Raw genomic sequence first — 15878 nt, 5'->3', positions numbered from 1 at the left:
AATTTTCTGCTGCAGTAAAGAGTCAAGGTACCCAGAAAAATCCACTCACTCGAAGCTACCACTACCATGTTTTTATGTGCCTTTTAAGATCGCTTTTTAACTTGAATTCCAGTTGCGACATTTTGTGCTTACAGTACATCTTTCAGAAGAACGGGATCAAAAGAGCACGAAAAGGAAATTAGGGTAATGAGGACATGTGAGTGCTTTTCACTTAGCTTGCACTTGACGCCACCGCAGCACGTATAGTTAAAAAAAAAAGCCTGGATGAACAGTTTCATGACAAATACGGTACCTATGTGCATCGCGGTTGTAGAAATTTTATGGTTTTGTTCGAAATATCCATGATAAAAGTTTTCTAGATAACGAAATATTTAACAGTGCATCTAACAGCTTTATATAAGTAATAAAAACGCGGATGTGCCACATCACTGAAGTATACTCTAAAAATAACTTGGGGTCAATAGTATTTATTTCACCATGTGCAGGCTTCAAATAATTATATTTATCCTTCTCAATACATTAGTAACTATAACAACCAAAGCAGCAGTACTTAACTATAAACTTCTGAACCATGCCAATTGAATTAGTGCGCTGACAGACGAGTATAAACTTCCAGGCACATTCTGTTCTGATGTGAGCTCACGGCCGGAAGCTATATTGTAAACGCCACAACAGCTTTTCCCAAATATGTGATGTGGTTGCCAGATGCCGTAGCTTTATCGTTTTTACTCTGAATCTCAATATGTGTAAAACTCTTCTTAAAAAAACAAAAAACAAAAAAAAACATTTGATTTATTATAATTATGGTTTATGCCACAACTGCGAAATGCAACTTAAATATGACTACATTGGCGAAAATTACGTTATGTCGAGTATTTTTTGGGTATATATACCCTACTTAATTTTATAAATATAAACAAAAAACAGTCGCACCGAAAGCATGTAGCTTAACGTTTATCATATTCGTTTTTTTTTTTTTTTTTATCTTCGGCATTTCTTCGTCTTTTGTAGCGCGTGTTGACTACAGCTATGAGAAAACAATAAATACTCGCGGTTTATTGAAATAGAGAGTCTTTCGGCTTTGAGCAAACAGATCATAGTTCCTTCATTATAATGTGTAGTTAGTTTAAATTAATAGCTCCTGATTCTGAAGTCTAGAAATATTATTACGACTTGTATACTGAAACCAATATGCGTGGACATTTAATATTGAATATTTTAATTGTTATATTTTTATTGTATTGTTATAATTTCGAAATACATAACATGTTTACGCCATGAAAAAACGTTTCCATATGAAAAAAATAAATATAAATATAGCCAGAACACGATTTTTCCACGAGAAAGCTTTTTGCTTGCCTAAATGCTGCACACAAGTGATTCAATTCACGTGCTGTGTCTCTTTTCCCTCGCAGGTCGTGTGGTTGTTCACGCAGCTCTCGTTCACGGCCTGGGGTTTGTTTGTGTGCTCTGCCTGCGTGTGCTCCTGCCTGCGGCTTCAGCGGTCCATTGCGCAGCTGCCCATGCTCCTGTTCCTGCCTCCCCAGCCGAGTGCACAGGACGCCATTGTGGTGGCAGCCTGCTACGACAACAAGGGCGTTCTACCTCTGGGCACCCTTGACCGGTGAGGCCAGAATTGTGACGTGAGTCTGGCGGTGGAACGTGAAAGAGCGCGCTATAAACACATTAGCGACGGGTTTAATTAAGAAGGAAAATAATGTAGGACGCATGCCATTTACGTGTACAGGTTGTATTCACCGGACGCCACATTTCAGTGTGCTTTGCACTAAGCATGCTCAGAACGAAATCCCATTTATAGGGTGCTCAGACCCTTTACAGATAATCAAAATACGCATTCCAAAAAAAGAAAAAAAGTGGAAGTGTGTTGTTTGCACGCAGGAGATAAAGTTTCACTGATCTAAATGTCTTATCTGTTGACGCTCGCTCCTCCTGGCGTTTCTTGCCAATCGCGATGATGGTCCTGACATCCTTGGCTCTATGAGGAGAGCACCAACCTAGGTGGTGTCGTTCCGTGGTCGTCCCTCTTGCTACCGTTTCTTCTTTCTTTATTTTTTTATTCCAGTCTTTTTCTTTTATCGAACAATACAATCTAAGTTACCGCAGTAGGTAAATTGCTATTCTCAGATCTCTCAAAGGAACATTCCGGAACCCTCAGAGTGGACACCCGTCTGAGTCTTTAGGAATTTTCAAGTGGCAGCCTGATCTACCTTTATGTTTTGTTAGGTCCTTTCACCTAGCGGGATTAAAAGTAGGAGCATAATTTTGTTATATGCCTATACCTTTTAAGCGATTACATTAACTTGAGACAGTGTTGGAGCGCAATAATGTTTTATTTCTGATAATGTTCAAGTTACGCTGAAGAATAGAAAAAAAGTAAATACCGAGGAGTATTTGCTTTGCTTCAGTTCAACAAAATAGCCGATTATCGCTGTTTCCTCCTCATATGTACCTCGACAGGTCTCAAAGCTTTAACATAGTATGCCAACATTAAAACGCATAAATAATGATAAAAAAGCGGATCGTATAAACTAGAACCTTGTTTATTATTTGGCGCACACATTTTATTTTGCATGACTTAGCTTACATCAAAGTCACTTGGGATCGACATACTTGTGGAGGGCAGCACTCGAGATCTGTATAAGGAATAGGAAATCATACAAAATATGCAAGGCCCATTCTCAACGAGCTCGTGTCTTGAACATACTAGAACATAATTCCACTTAAAGCCTAAAACGGAAAGCCGCTCTGCGATTGAGGGGATATTCCATGGCAGTGCTTATCAATTCTTCGGTACTTTCTTGGTATACTACTATTTTGATTGGCAACTTCTTTCATTCCTTTATTGTCGACTGGAACGGGGATATATATATACATATATATATATATACATATATATATATATATATATATATATATATATATATATATATATTGTTACAGATCGCTTTTTTCGTTGCTGCCACTTCGTCCTTCTCCCCCTACCAACCACTTCTTCCTCTTCTTTTCCTCGTTTTTGTCCCGCTCGTTGCACCTCAATGTCCTACTGTCACATTTTGCCCCCTCCTGGTTGACTGTCGGTCCTCTGCAGTCTGTGTCCCATGCTGGTCTTGACTGAATGTATGTCTTGACACGTACAGCTTCAGTTGTCTGAGGTGAGCCGGGAAAGTTCGGGATGCTTCACGAGGTGCATTGAGGTATCCTAGCCGGTAGCTCACGGGTCCTGTTTGTCGAAGCACTTCACAGGGTCCTTTGTATTTTGGAAGTAGCTTGGTTGCTTTTCCTTTCCTTCTAACGGGACGGCGTACAAGAACAAGGTCCCCTGGCACGATGGGGGACATTCGGTCATCCTGTCGGTGATAGGTTAGCATACGCTGCTGGGCTTTGGTTATTGCGACGCGAGCCCGGCGGCGAGCCTCGTTGAGTCTGTCCTCAAAATGATCGCTCATTTCTTGCCTTCTATGGTTCCACGTGGTGGATAACGTTGGTTCCTGCGGCAGAACCGGAGTTCTACCGTACACCAGTTTAAAAGGGGTCGTCGTGGTACTTGCTTGTTGCGACGTGTTCAAAGCAAACGATGCGTATGGTACGTACACATCCCAATCGTCATGCGAAGCATTAACATAAGCGTACAATATATCGGCGATAGTTCGATTAGTACGCTCAACGAGTCCGTTGGTTTGGGGATGGTAGGGTGCTGACTGGGCGTGGTGTATTCCATGAGTTACCATCTCGTGTTTAAAAATACGAGAGCTGAATAAAGTTCCCCGGTCAGTGAGTACGGTGCGGGGCACGCCGTGGCGAAGTACTATTTGCTAACCTAGAAACTCCACAATGTGATTCGCTGACGTTGTAGGCACGGCACGTAGCTCAATCCACTTTGTAAGGTGGTCAACAGCAACAATAATGAAACGGTTACCCTTTTGTGATTTCGGAAATGGTCCTAAATGATCAAGTCCAATAATTTCGAAAGCAGCTTGCGGTGGTTGAGTTGGATGAATCTCGGTGAAAGGTGAAATACTGGGCAATTTCCTCCTTTGACAGGATTCACAGGAAACGACATACCTGGAAACATCTTTCCGGAATCCGTGCCACCAATAGCGTTCGGAAAGTTTGGCCAGAGTCTTATCTCGACCGAGGTGACCCGCTGTGGGGTCATCATGGCAGAGATTCAACATGGTAGCCCTCAGAGAAGCTGGAATCACTGGTAGCCATTGTTGTTGACCGGGATTTCTGTGACAGAGTAGGCCATTTTCCACTCGGTATGCTCGACGCAGTCGCCGTAAAATGTCTGTCGAACCGGATAATGCGAGGCGCTGTACAATATCATGTACTTCGTTATCTTGACATTAACTGTGACGTAGGTCGAAAGTCGCACCGCAAAAACAAGTGTGACACTCCGGAACCTCAGGGATCTTGTCTAGTGGGTTGCGGGATAGAAAGTCAGCGTCCTGATGACTACGTCCGTTACGATGTATGACTTCAAAATCATACTCTTGCAGTAGAATCGCCCAGCGTGCCAGTTTGGCCGTCAAGTCTCGTTTGCTCTGAAGCCAGCTCAATGCTGAATTATCCGTCAGAACAGTAAAATGGCGGGCATAAAGGTAAGGGCGAAATTTTTGCACCGACCAGACAAGGGCCAGACATTCTAATTCAGATGAATGATTCCTCTCTTCTTGTTGTGTAAGTCTGCGACTTGCGTATGAAATTACTCTTTAAGTACCGTCTGGAAATTCTTGAAGTAGTACAGCTCCAAGTCCTTGTCCGCTAGTATCCGTGTGGAGAATTGTCTTTGACAAGGACGGGTCGAAGTGAGCAAGCACTGGGGCGTTTAGAAGGGCCATTTTTAGTTCTTGAAACGAGGACTGCTCTTTGTTGCCCCATCGCCATGGTACGTTCTTCCGGAGTAAGTAATTCAAGGGGGCAGCGTGGGTAGCAAAGTTAACAATAAAACGGCGGAAATATGACGCAAATCCCAAAAAACTTCTTTATTCTTTATTCTTTATTCAGGGAACTCCTGCAGCGCCTAGAAGGCATTATTGCAGGGGGCGAATAATAACGAAAAGAACATATCAACATTTGCAGCACAAACTATACATTCCTGTAAAGCGTTCCAGTCCTTGACCGTCCTCACAAAAAACGAATTTTTGCAGAGCTCCGTCCTAGTACAGTATTCGCGTATCTTGTGCACATGATCATTACGTTTGGAAAAATAATTTGGTAGTTGTTGGCGTCGGATATTCAAACAAAGCCTCAAGCTTCGAGGGATCAGGTTTAACACCGTTTTTGTTTACCACATGTCCCAAGTATGTGATATCTTTGAAGCCGAAAAAACAGTTTTGGGGCTTCAGACGAAGGTTGGCCTCACCTATGGCGTCAAGTACGAGTGAGAGTCTTCGAAGATGTTCTTCAAAAGTGTTTGCGTAGATTACAACGTCGTCCAAATACACCAGCGCCATTGTCCACTTCAGATTGCCCAAAACTCGGTCCATGAGTCTTTGAAATGTCGCTGGGGCATTGCAAAGGCCAAAGGGAACACGGTTGAATTGGTAGAGACCATCTGGTGTGATGAAGGCTGACTTTTCAGCGTCCCTTTTATCGAGTGGCACCTGCTAGTATCCCGACATCAAATCCAATGTTGTAAAGTATTCCGCTCCCTGCAGTCGGTCAAGGGTATCATCAAGACGTGGAAGAGGGTACACATCGAGCTTGGTTGTACTCACTGATCTCTATGTCTATTTGCTGGATCGCGTTTGACCAGCTCCTCCTATGGACCGGAATGCGGTCACTGGCGGCCATCTTTAGGTAGAGTTATATCATCTCTAGCCATCATAGTAATATGGCGGACAGCGCAATGGCGGCAGGCTGCCATGAAAATAGCCGTAGATCTAGTACACTGTACCGTGGGTGACATTTCGTGCTTGATTGAAGTTGTTCGATGAAGCAGATTCTTGAAACCCGGCGTGAACGGTAGCCTCATTTTTGAGGACCCGGCAAAAGTTCTACGAAAGCGCAGCACCGGGGGAAAGCAGCGCAGCTCGCATCAAAAGCAGACTCCGTACCGTCGTCTGCTTTCGATGCTTCTTTCGATGCGACTTTCGATACGTGCTGTGCTGCTTTTCTCCCGGTGCTGCGATTTCGTGAAACTTTTACCAGGTCCTCAAAAACCGGACTACTGTTCACGCCGGGTTTTAAAAACATGTTTCGTCAAATAATTTTAATCAAGCACGCAATATCACCCATGCTATTTTGACCGCAGCCTGCCAAGCCACCTGCCAAAACGCTCTCTGCCATGGATGGATGATAGCGGCTGCAGCAGCTTACATTGCCTAGAGGTGATATAACTCTACCTAAAGATGGCCGCCAGTGACCGCATTCGCGGAGCGGGCAAACGCGATCCAGCAATTGTCATAGAGATCAGTGGTTGTACTATTAAGCTTCCTGTAATCTACACAAAACCACAGAGTGCCATCTTTCTTTCTCACTAACACCACTGGTGATGACCATGGGCTCGTTGACGGACTCACCACACCGTGGTCGAGCATCTCAGTCACTTGTTGTTTGATGGTTTCACGCTCTCTTGGGACTAGGCGGCGTAGTGGCTGATGTATTGGTCGGCTGTCACCGGTGTCAATGGTATGTGTTGCATACGGTGTGCATCCAAGTTCGTCCGGACTTAGGGCGATGCAGTTTCGATGTGACAACAATACCCTCTTGATTTTTGTTTTCTGCTCGCAACTCAATCCTGGTCCAAACTTAAATTGTTCCCACGGTAAAGAATTATCCTGACTGTAAAAACGGCACTCGTTATCTGACTCTAGAGAAATACTGGCAAGTATTGAGATCTTGTCCTTCGCCAATGGTTGGAGTACACCAATCTGTTTCCCTGGATTGAGAGTGATGTTGTTGGCACCTAGATTAACGACTAGAGCGACGAATTCTCCATTGGTACAAGCCACGAGCGTCCGCGGTGCAGCTAGTTCTTTCCCTGGTTTCGCACAGGGCCACGAGTCGAAAACAGCTTCACCGTAAACCTTTTTGTTGTTTACAGTCAGGCGTATCATTGAAGCAGTCTCGGCAGGTATTGTAGCAGAGTCTTTAACGGATACGTTTAATTCATCCGATAGCTGTACTCGAGCACATATGATGTTGGTATATTGGGAGGAAAACTTTAGAAATAGGTGCCACTTTTCCACGGCGACGAGGGAAAATGAGTGAACGAGGTACACAAGCCACACAAACATACTTTCGCATCGTGGAATGCTGGTGTGTAATGTTTTCATGGGTGGATGCGGGGTTTTGGTGGCCTTGTTCTGTTCGGGGTTCAACTTAAAAAATCCGTTTTTCTGGCACCACTCATAACCCAGAATGATCGGAGAGACGGAATTCGACAAAATTACGAAGTCCACTAACGACGTCTCACCGAGCGCAGTGACCAATAACTTCACTTGTCCACCGGTGTGAACTTTGATGCCGTTTGCTGTGAAAAGTTGTGGAGCAATCGGGGAGACATTACAATCAGCCGGTACAAGCGTCGCGTCGATTATGTTAACCGCTGCTCCAGTATCGAGGAGACTTTTTTTGATTCCAATTCCTTGAATCTCCACTTTGGTAGTTGGAAGACCAGTAAAACTCCTTGAAAGAGAGACGAGGGGGACTTGGTCCTCTATACCCGATCCCGCCCCTGTGGATCGGGATATCCGTTTCCCGACGCGCTGTAACACTCTGCAGCCAAGTGTCCTTGTCGCCCGCATTGAAAACAGCGCCTCTTGGTGTTAACTCGTTGGTGACCTTCAGGTTGCTGGCGTGCTCCAGGCGTCTCCAGATGAGTAGTTGGCTGTAACTGTGCCGGGCAAGAAGCCTGGGCGTTTGCTGTTGCCTTTTGAATGGCTGAGATCTCCAACGACTTAGCCAAAGGCTCTTGAACTGTCTTTGGCCCTCCAAGTCGAACAAATTTTTGAACTTCAGTGTCCGCAATGGCGTCGACGAAGGCAGTAGTGCTGAGAAGGTGAAAAGTGGCGGCGGAAACTCCCAGAAATGATTTTCGCGCCAGGCACTCAACTTCCGTTGCCAGGACTTGGAGTGTTTCCTCCGGCTGTTGTCGACGGCAACGTAACTCGCCATAGCGGACGTGTTGTAGATGTTTGTCGCCAAAGCGGTCTTCAAGTGCCGCTACCAACGTTTGGTAGGTTAGAGCTCTTCCTTGAAGTTGGGCCAGTATCGCGATGGCTGGTCCCTGTAGTTGTGCCGCAAGAGCGTGAGTTGTTTCATCTTCGGACCATTGGTTTACTTGAGCCACAATGTTAGCTTGCTCGAGGTAAAGGTCAAGTGGCCCGCTACCATCGAAAGGCTTCAGTTTCAAACGAAAAAAAATCCAAGTTGCCGAAAATGTGCGTACCGATGCTGAGTCGGTCCGATTCTCCGAGTCTCTCCTTTCCTCTAGCGCTATGATTCTTTGTCGAAGGTCTTCTTGTGCAGACGTAACGGGTTGCAGCTGCGCCTGGACCATAGCCGCCATTATTGACTCGAAGCCCTGTCTCTGCTCCACGAACAGATCCCTCGGTTGGGCGTAGGTAACTGGACCTTCAGTGTTGCTGGTGTCCTCGGGAGAAGGGGAAGGTTCGCCAGAACGAGCTTGTTGTCGTGTGAAGGGCATTTTCTTTTCGCAGATCCCACTTCTGACACCAAAATGTTACAGATCGCTTTTTTCGTTGCTGCCACTTCGTCCTTCTCCCCCCTAACAACCACTTCTTCCTCTTCTTTTCCTCCTTTTTTTCCCGCTCGTTGGACCTCAGTGTCCTACTGTCACAATATATATATATATATATATATATATATATATATAAGATAAGTACTGCCGGGCCTTGAAACAAACATTTTGGTGCTGATCCTATCGTAAAAAGGTTGAGTGAAATTGTGGTATTGAAAAGCCGGAGAGTGTTTTTTTTTTTTTCGTAAATTAAAAGGCGAGGGTATTCCAGCAGTTCCGCAATGCTGAACTGGTTCTACACGCTATTAAGCGAGCGGAATAAAGATGAAATATAGGAGACAAAACAGGCCTAAGTGAGAAAATGTGAAAAGCTATAATTGCTATCAAAGATTAGTTGTAGGCCTTTAGAACTTGGATTGAAACTCAACGCACTTTGTTGCGCTTTTTTGCGCAAATTTGTTTCCTCCGGTACGGTAAACTTTATTTGAATGCGTGGTGGGATGAGACAAATGTTTTCGCGGTTTTCTTTGAATATTCGCCGTAGGCTTAGGTTAGTTGTGGTGAGGAAACGGTCTTAAACAAAAGAACTTGAAAGGCGAAATAATTATACGTTTATTAACATATTACGGGTATATACTTATGCTAAAATTGGGGAAAACACTTTCCAAGTCCCAAGCCCCCTAGCTGGCACACAGCGGAGTGAAATAGCAACAGTTTTCAGGTAAATAACAGTTTTCAGGTAAATGTCCTTGACAAAAGAAGCAAAAACATTGACAAACGTTGAAGTAAAAAAATAAAAAAAAATAATTGAAGGGGCTTTGCAATTTCTCAAATGGTACAACAGTGACAGAAACAAGTTGGAAAATAGTTACGATGTAAAGTAATTTTGGGTCGAGGAATTCTGCTTCAATGCAAGGAAAGAACGATAAATTCTTTGAGCAAATCCGCTTAAATGCACGCCCTACGTTCAAGCGACAGTTGAATATAACTAGGCCAGCTTTCAAAGCTGTCGGCATATACGTTTCGGGCTCAAATTTCTCTCAGCCCCAACATCAAAATGTCAGATTGTCGCACCATTTTCCCTAATTGAAAATACATTTCCGAACATAGGCCCGTTCCCAGCCGCCCTCCTGTCTCTCTGACGAGACCCCGAGAGACCTTCGAGTCCCACCACATCACCAGAGGCCCTTCGCGTGGGGCTTGGGACCCGATGGCGCCGAGGATCCGCATCACGGACGAGCACCAGCGCACCCTGAGCCTCAGCGGACCCGAGGGATCATCACCGCCATCCAACGACCACGGAGCACGTTGGTCACATATTGCTCCTTCTGGGATTTCATTGACTGAGGCATCCAAGCCGTTGAACCTTGTTTAAGCTATCGAAAGCACGAAGAGTAAGGGCCCATGCACACATCTGCATTTGAGCGCTTTGAGTTCCCTTGGGGCAAACGGCTGCGGAACGTTGCCGGGAGCTTTTGCGCCAAGCTTGTGCACGCAGGTGCGTCGACAAGCAGTCGACCACTGTCAATATACATTAAAAACGCGCTATCGTCGCTCGCGGATCATCAATAGTAAGCGAAATCTCCGAAAACATGGCGGCGCCTGGCAACAAAATCGAGGTTGATCGAAATGGCCGATCTTGGGACGATTCCGCTGTCTTGCGTTACTTCTGTTCAGCCTGGACGCGCATCGCTGACATTGACGGGCGCGGCCGAGCACGTGAACCTCCCTTTATTTTTTTTCGCTTGTGATTGGTGTACCGCAACGCAACGCTTTGGAAAGTTGAGCCAAGCTTTACTCTCTGGCGTTGCGCTGCGGAGCTGTGCGCGACCGCGTGCTTCGTAACGCAAGCAGTCGGTTACGATAGAAAAGACGCCGTTCCGCATTCAGACGCGTTCAAACACGAATGCGTGTATGGGCATCAAGTTTTGCATAGCCGTTCATGGGCACAGTTGGATCGCTAGAATAAAGTTTTTGTTAACGGGCGCAGGAAACCTGGGTGATGTTAAGCCTGGTGAAAGGTACCTTAGACTGCGGTTCATTAAAACCGCGGTGCACGCACTCATAGCAACGCTAAGTCAGCCCTAAAAACAGCGCTGATGCAACATTGACATAAACGTAACTTAGTAGTGACGCAGGGCTGTATGAGCTCTGTATCACTTGTATACAGCGCGAACGTATTGCCGCATCAGTAAGGTTAGCGATATTTCCATCGCTGCCTAATAGCGCTGAGGTAGTGTTATGGCATATGTGTGAACATGACTTTGGAGGGCAATATTCTTGTTTTGTCCTCAAGGAAACCCAAATTTTGGGTACTTCTGAGAACCTTCATTAAATGATGTTGGTAACCTTGTTGTATAGGAGTGTTAAGAGAAGTGCAACTCTCTCACAGTAATGCTTGATAAGAAATGGTTAGGAAGAAATAGCCTAAAATACATTGGTGATAAATATACTGAAATACATAAAAACAGACATCTAAATAGGCGTCACGATGCGCAAAAAAAAAAAAAAGTCTAAAATGAGTGACTGAAAGTACGAATACAGAAATACATTTTGTTGGGGGCAGAAATATTGATACTGAAATATATCTTTCCCAAAAATATAAAAGAAGCTTTTATACATCGCCACACTAGTTAAATGTAGCTTCTAGAATATGAAAAAGAACACAATCACGGTCTATACTATTAAACAAAGACACGAAGTTTTTCTTTATACATACAAACGAGCACTCGCTCTAAGGTGCAGCTTGGATTTTGACATTGACTTTCTCGAGTCCGAAGTAATTAACTTTTCCACAGAATTAACAACTTTTTAGCGTGGTGCTAAGAGAAACACGCGGGACTTCTGTAGATTAAAAAGCTTTTCATCCGGAATAGAGAGCGGTTCCTTCTTCGGTACCTTTTACAATTCTGAGAAAAAGTCGTATGGACCTTTTTGTCGGTTTCATGTCTTCTCAAAGCACATCGAGAGGTCGCCATCCACTAATCTAGTCCGGGCACCTTTTCCAGCAGATATTTCATGTAGCCACGATGTAGGAAACGGTTACACTGTGTTCCCAGTTTCGGGTTTATTATTTTGGACACATGCGTGTTTTGTCTGAACGCAATCTTACAGTTTTGACGCTCATACCGGCAGCGTACTCTGCCCTTCCGTATCTACAACAATAGTAAACCACCTAAAATATTCCGAAAAATAATTTGGAATAGAAACAGCAATCATGCTAAGTGAAATGTCAACATACAGTACTGAATCTCGTCGGCAGGTTAACAAAGCCTCCGCTTCCCCTTTACTGGACCCTTCACCCCTATCTAGAAAAATAGAAAATTAAATAATGTTTATCTTAGAGCAGAGGTCTACAAACCCTGGCCCGTGGGCCGATTCCGGCCGGCGGAAGTTCTCCGACAGGCCCGTTGCAAGCCGCAGTTTTTCCACTGAGGCCCGGCCTGTAACCCGCATCCAGCAGACCCCCGGCTAGCGGCGTAAAAAGAAGTGCGCTTAAAGACACGACAACGCGACGCGCTCTAAATGCGCAAACTATTCTACCAGAAAGAATAAGAGAAACTCGTTGATTGAAAAGTATTTCAATGCAGGAACACGCGAGGAAAGGTGTTTCGACGCAGAAATACGAATAACGTTGAGAAATTTGTACTGTCATACAGGAACACAAGTGTGAAATACATTTCTGAAATACTATCGCTTGAACATGATAGCCGGAAGTGTAACTGAATTGCTTGATTGGCTGATATTTACATTCTCCATAGTATAGGATTGCCTAGGTCCCACAAATTGTCCACCTATTTGTGATTGACATGACACATCTGCAAACAATTTCACATAGTTTCTGAAGGAAAATAATTTACCTAAAGTTTATAAAAAAGTTTAGATATAATTGCCTATAAAACATATTGAACTAACTAATAAAGTATGATTTTCGCTTGAAGTTAGCACGTCTACTACTGTGTAACATGACCATGCTTACTCCGCATTGTTAAAAAGATGATGAAAAACGTCGCGCTAAAAACAGGGTTTGAACATCTTGTACTTGCAAAAAAAGCTGACGAAGCGTAATGTATTGGTAATAGACAATTTTTATCCCAACTATATATTACTTCATGTGCAATGAAAGGAAAAAACAAACAAAAATTGTAATATTTTCAGGATAATGATTAACTAGGAATGATGCTAGGGAAATAACACATGCTTCCCTTAACTTCGGGAAACAAACAAACACAATACCGGGCGGAATTTGAAGGCCCTAGTCTAACTTTCTATGGAGGACTTCGTGAAAGAGGCTACAGTGGGGGACATTTGTTGGCATTTTCGAGGACAGGAGAAGAAAGCGCGCACTGCTTTAATCAGTACTCAAAATTGGAGAGGGCAGGCGTGTCCGCTCCTTGGACCGCAATGCTAAGATACGTTGTCCCCAAATATAGTAGTGTTCAAAACTGGACCTGTTGGTTGTGAATAATTATAAAACAAAGCGCGGAAGAAAAAAAATAAGAAGAAAACATGGACAAAATAAGTCACCTACGATGTTGTGAGTAAGCACTCGCCTGTATTTTTTTTCTTTTAGCCCTGTTTTTTTGCGGTGTTTTATAACGATAAAGAAATGAAAGACGTTTATAATCCCCCGTAACGCCGAATTAGAGCACAGCTCTTGAGGAGGAGGAGGGAAGGGTACTGAGGGGAGAGGGTGGAAATCCCCCACTACTAACATGGGTGTGGATCGACGTGTGCTTAACGGAAGTCGCAGAAAATCCACATCTTTGGTGAGAGCATGGTGTTTAAATTTGGCAGGAATTTAGCGGGGCAATCTTTTCCCCTAAGCGTAGCGGAGATTTGTTTTCCACTACATTTAGCGGGGAAATATTTCCCGCTAAATTTAGCGGTGAAATGTTTTCAGCTAAATTTAGGGGGAAATATTTCTGCTATATTTAGTGGGGAAATGTTTCCGCTAAATTTAGTGGAGACAGTTTTTCCGCTAGATTTAGCAGGGAATATTTTCCTGCTAAATTTAGCGAGGAAATTGTTTCCACTAGATTTAGTGGGGAAATTTTTTTCGTTAAGTTTCAGCAGATAATTTTTTCGCTAGATTTAGCGGGGAAAATTTTCCGCTAAATTAAGCGGGGAAATTAACGTCATCGTCATCGTCACTGATGGCGTGACACGTGACGTCATCATAGTGACGTCACTGGTGACGATGACGATGACGTCATCGTGATGACGGCCAAAAATGAAAGACCTTTACAATCCCCTGTAACGCCAAATCAGAGCACGGCTCTTGAGGAAGAGGAGGGAAGGTTACTGAAGGCAGGAGGTGGAAAGTCCCCTACTACTAACACGGGTGTGGATCGACGTGTGTTTAACGCAAGTGGCAGAAAATCCACACCTTTGTTGAGAGCATCGCGTGTAAATTTGGCGGACATTTAGTGGGTAAATGTTTTCCCCTTACTTTAGCGGGGATTTGTTTTCCACTACATTTAGCGGGGAAATATTTTCCGCTAAATTTTGCGGGGATTTTTCTGCTAGATTTAGCGGGAAAATTTTCTGTTAAATTTAGTGGAGAAAGTTTTCCCGCTAGAATTAGCAGGGAAATTTTTTTCGCTAGCGAGGAAATTGTTTTTGCTAGATTGAGTGGGGAAATTTTTTCCGCTAAATTAAGCGGGGACTTTAACGTCATCGTCATCGCCATCGTCACTGATAACGTGACACGTGACGTCATCATAGTGATGTCACTGGTGACGGTGACGATGACGTCATCGTTATGAGCATCCTCATTGTCATCGTCATCGCGCGGTTACGCCGATGGCGACGCCGACGCCGCTCAAGCCGGAAACGGGCGCCTAAGAGCTGCGCTCTAAAACTAATTTGAAGGAACAATTGCAAGTTCGAATTTACCGCGTTCTGAGCTACCCAGATTTTTTTTTGTTATGTAAATAGTAATTGTTCCGTGTTAGACGACGGTTCCTTACGACACAGGCTCCTCCTCGTCAAATGGCGACCAGGACCACGAACCTGTCTCCGCGGGCGCAACGAGTCCTCGGGGTCTACGATCAAGAGCCTCGATGCCCCTCTGCCCATCTCAGCTTACGCAGGAGCAGCAGCAGCCCCTTATGGTAAGTAGCCGTGCAAGCTTGAGCCTAATTGGGGAGCCTTATGCATGTAAGAACCAGGTGCATACGTTTACCTCAAAACCATCGTGCTGCGTTTTAATTCGCCATAACGCCATTCAGATTGATAACACGTGTTTTTATTGGCTTTGCACACTGACATATAATTCTGAGAGAAGATTGTGCTATAAGGGTCATTTGGTAAGTATGGTAAAAAAGCAAAGGGAACACAGTTTTCTTTTCTTAGATTTTACGTTATATCTTAACATAGTCTCCATTGAGGGCTACACACTTGGTCCAGCGAGCTTCGATCTTCTTACTTTGGTCAGAAAAATGGGATTTCTTAAACCCTGCAGAATATGCATTTACGGCGGCGATGACGTCCTCATACAATGAATATTTCGTCCCATCGTGCCACCTTTTTAAGTTTGGGAAGAAGTGAAATTTCCACAGGGCCATGTCCGGTGATTAGGGTGAATAGGGCCGTGTTGTGAAATAAATAAAAAAAAAGAGGAATGGGTTCCAAGCATATTTCGTGGAGTTTGGCCATTTCGATATGCGGGCTGGCACATTTTTCTGGTTAAAAATCACTTTTTGGTGCGCCATTTCGGACCGCTTTAGTTTTAATTATTGTTCCAGACGGTAGGATAATGTTGCATTATAGGCCCCTCTTATCTTTTTTAACACTTCTTCAAGAAGTGGACCAAAATGATTCCTTGGGTATCTCAAAACATAGTGGCCATCACCTCATCAGCCGACAAGACGGTCTTAGCCTTCCTAGATTCACTTTCACCAGTCGTTGTCCACTGTTTTCACCGCTACTTCGACTCAGGTGTGGAGTGGTGGATCCAAACTTTGTCCACGATCACGAATCAACGCAGAAAATCTCTTTCTCATTGCGATTCAACATCACCAAATACTGCACTGAAGTGCCCCCATGGGCACGTTTTTGGTCTACATGGTGCAGTTTCGGCACCCATCTCGCACACAAATTTTTCATGTGCAATATTTTGTGAAGGATATTCCACACTAGCTCAGTT

General features: G+C 44.2%; 1 protein-coding gene across 2 annotated transcripts in view; it reads left to right on the top strand.

The window, feature by feature from the left end:
• LOC8039829 overlaps nt 1–15878 on the top strand; it is a 208840-nt gene that overhangs the window by 173681 nt on the left and 19281 nt on the right. For both annotated transcript variants that reach the window (XM_029984215.4, XM_029984216.4), the window contains 3 exons: nt 1416–1624; nt 9839–10035; nt 14708–14844. In XM_029984215.4, the coding sequence (XP_029840075.3) occupies nt 1416–1624; nt 9839–10035; nt 14708–14844 (543 nt within the window). The remainder of the gene's footprint in view (nt 1–1415; nt 1625–9838; nt 10036–14707; nt 14845–15878) is intronic.

The sequence above is a fragment of the Ixodes scapularis genome, unplaced genomic scaffold (genome assembly GCF_016920785.2).
Source record: "Ixodes scapularis isolate PalLabHiFi unplaced genomic scaffold, ASM1692078v2 PGA_scaffold1__304_contigs__length_218370807, whole genome shotgun sequence".
Lineage (NCBI taxonomy): Eukaryota > Metazoa > Arthropoda > Arachnida > Ixodida > Ixodidae > Ixodes > Ixodes scapularis.
The sequence above is the reverse complement of the archived record's forward strand: the minus strand, read 5'-3'. Positions and strand labels throughout refer to the sequence as shown.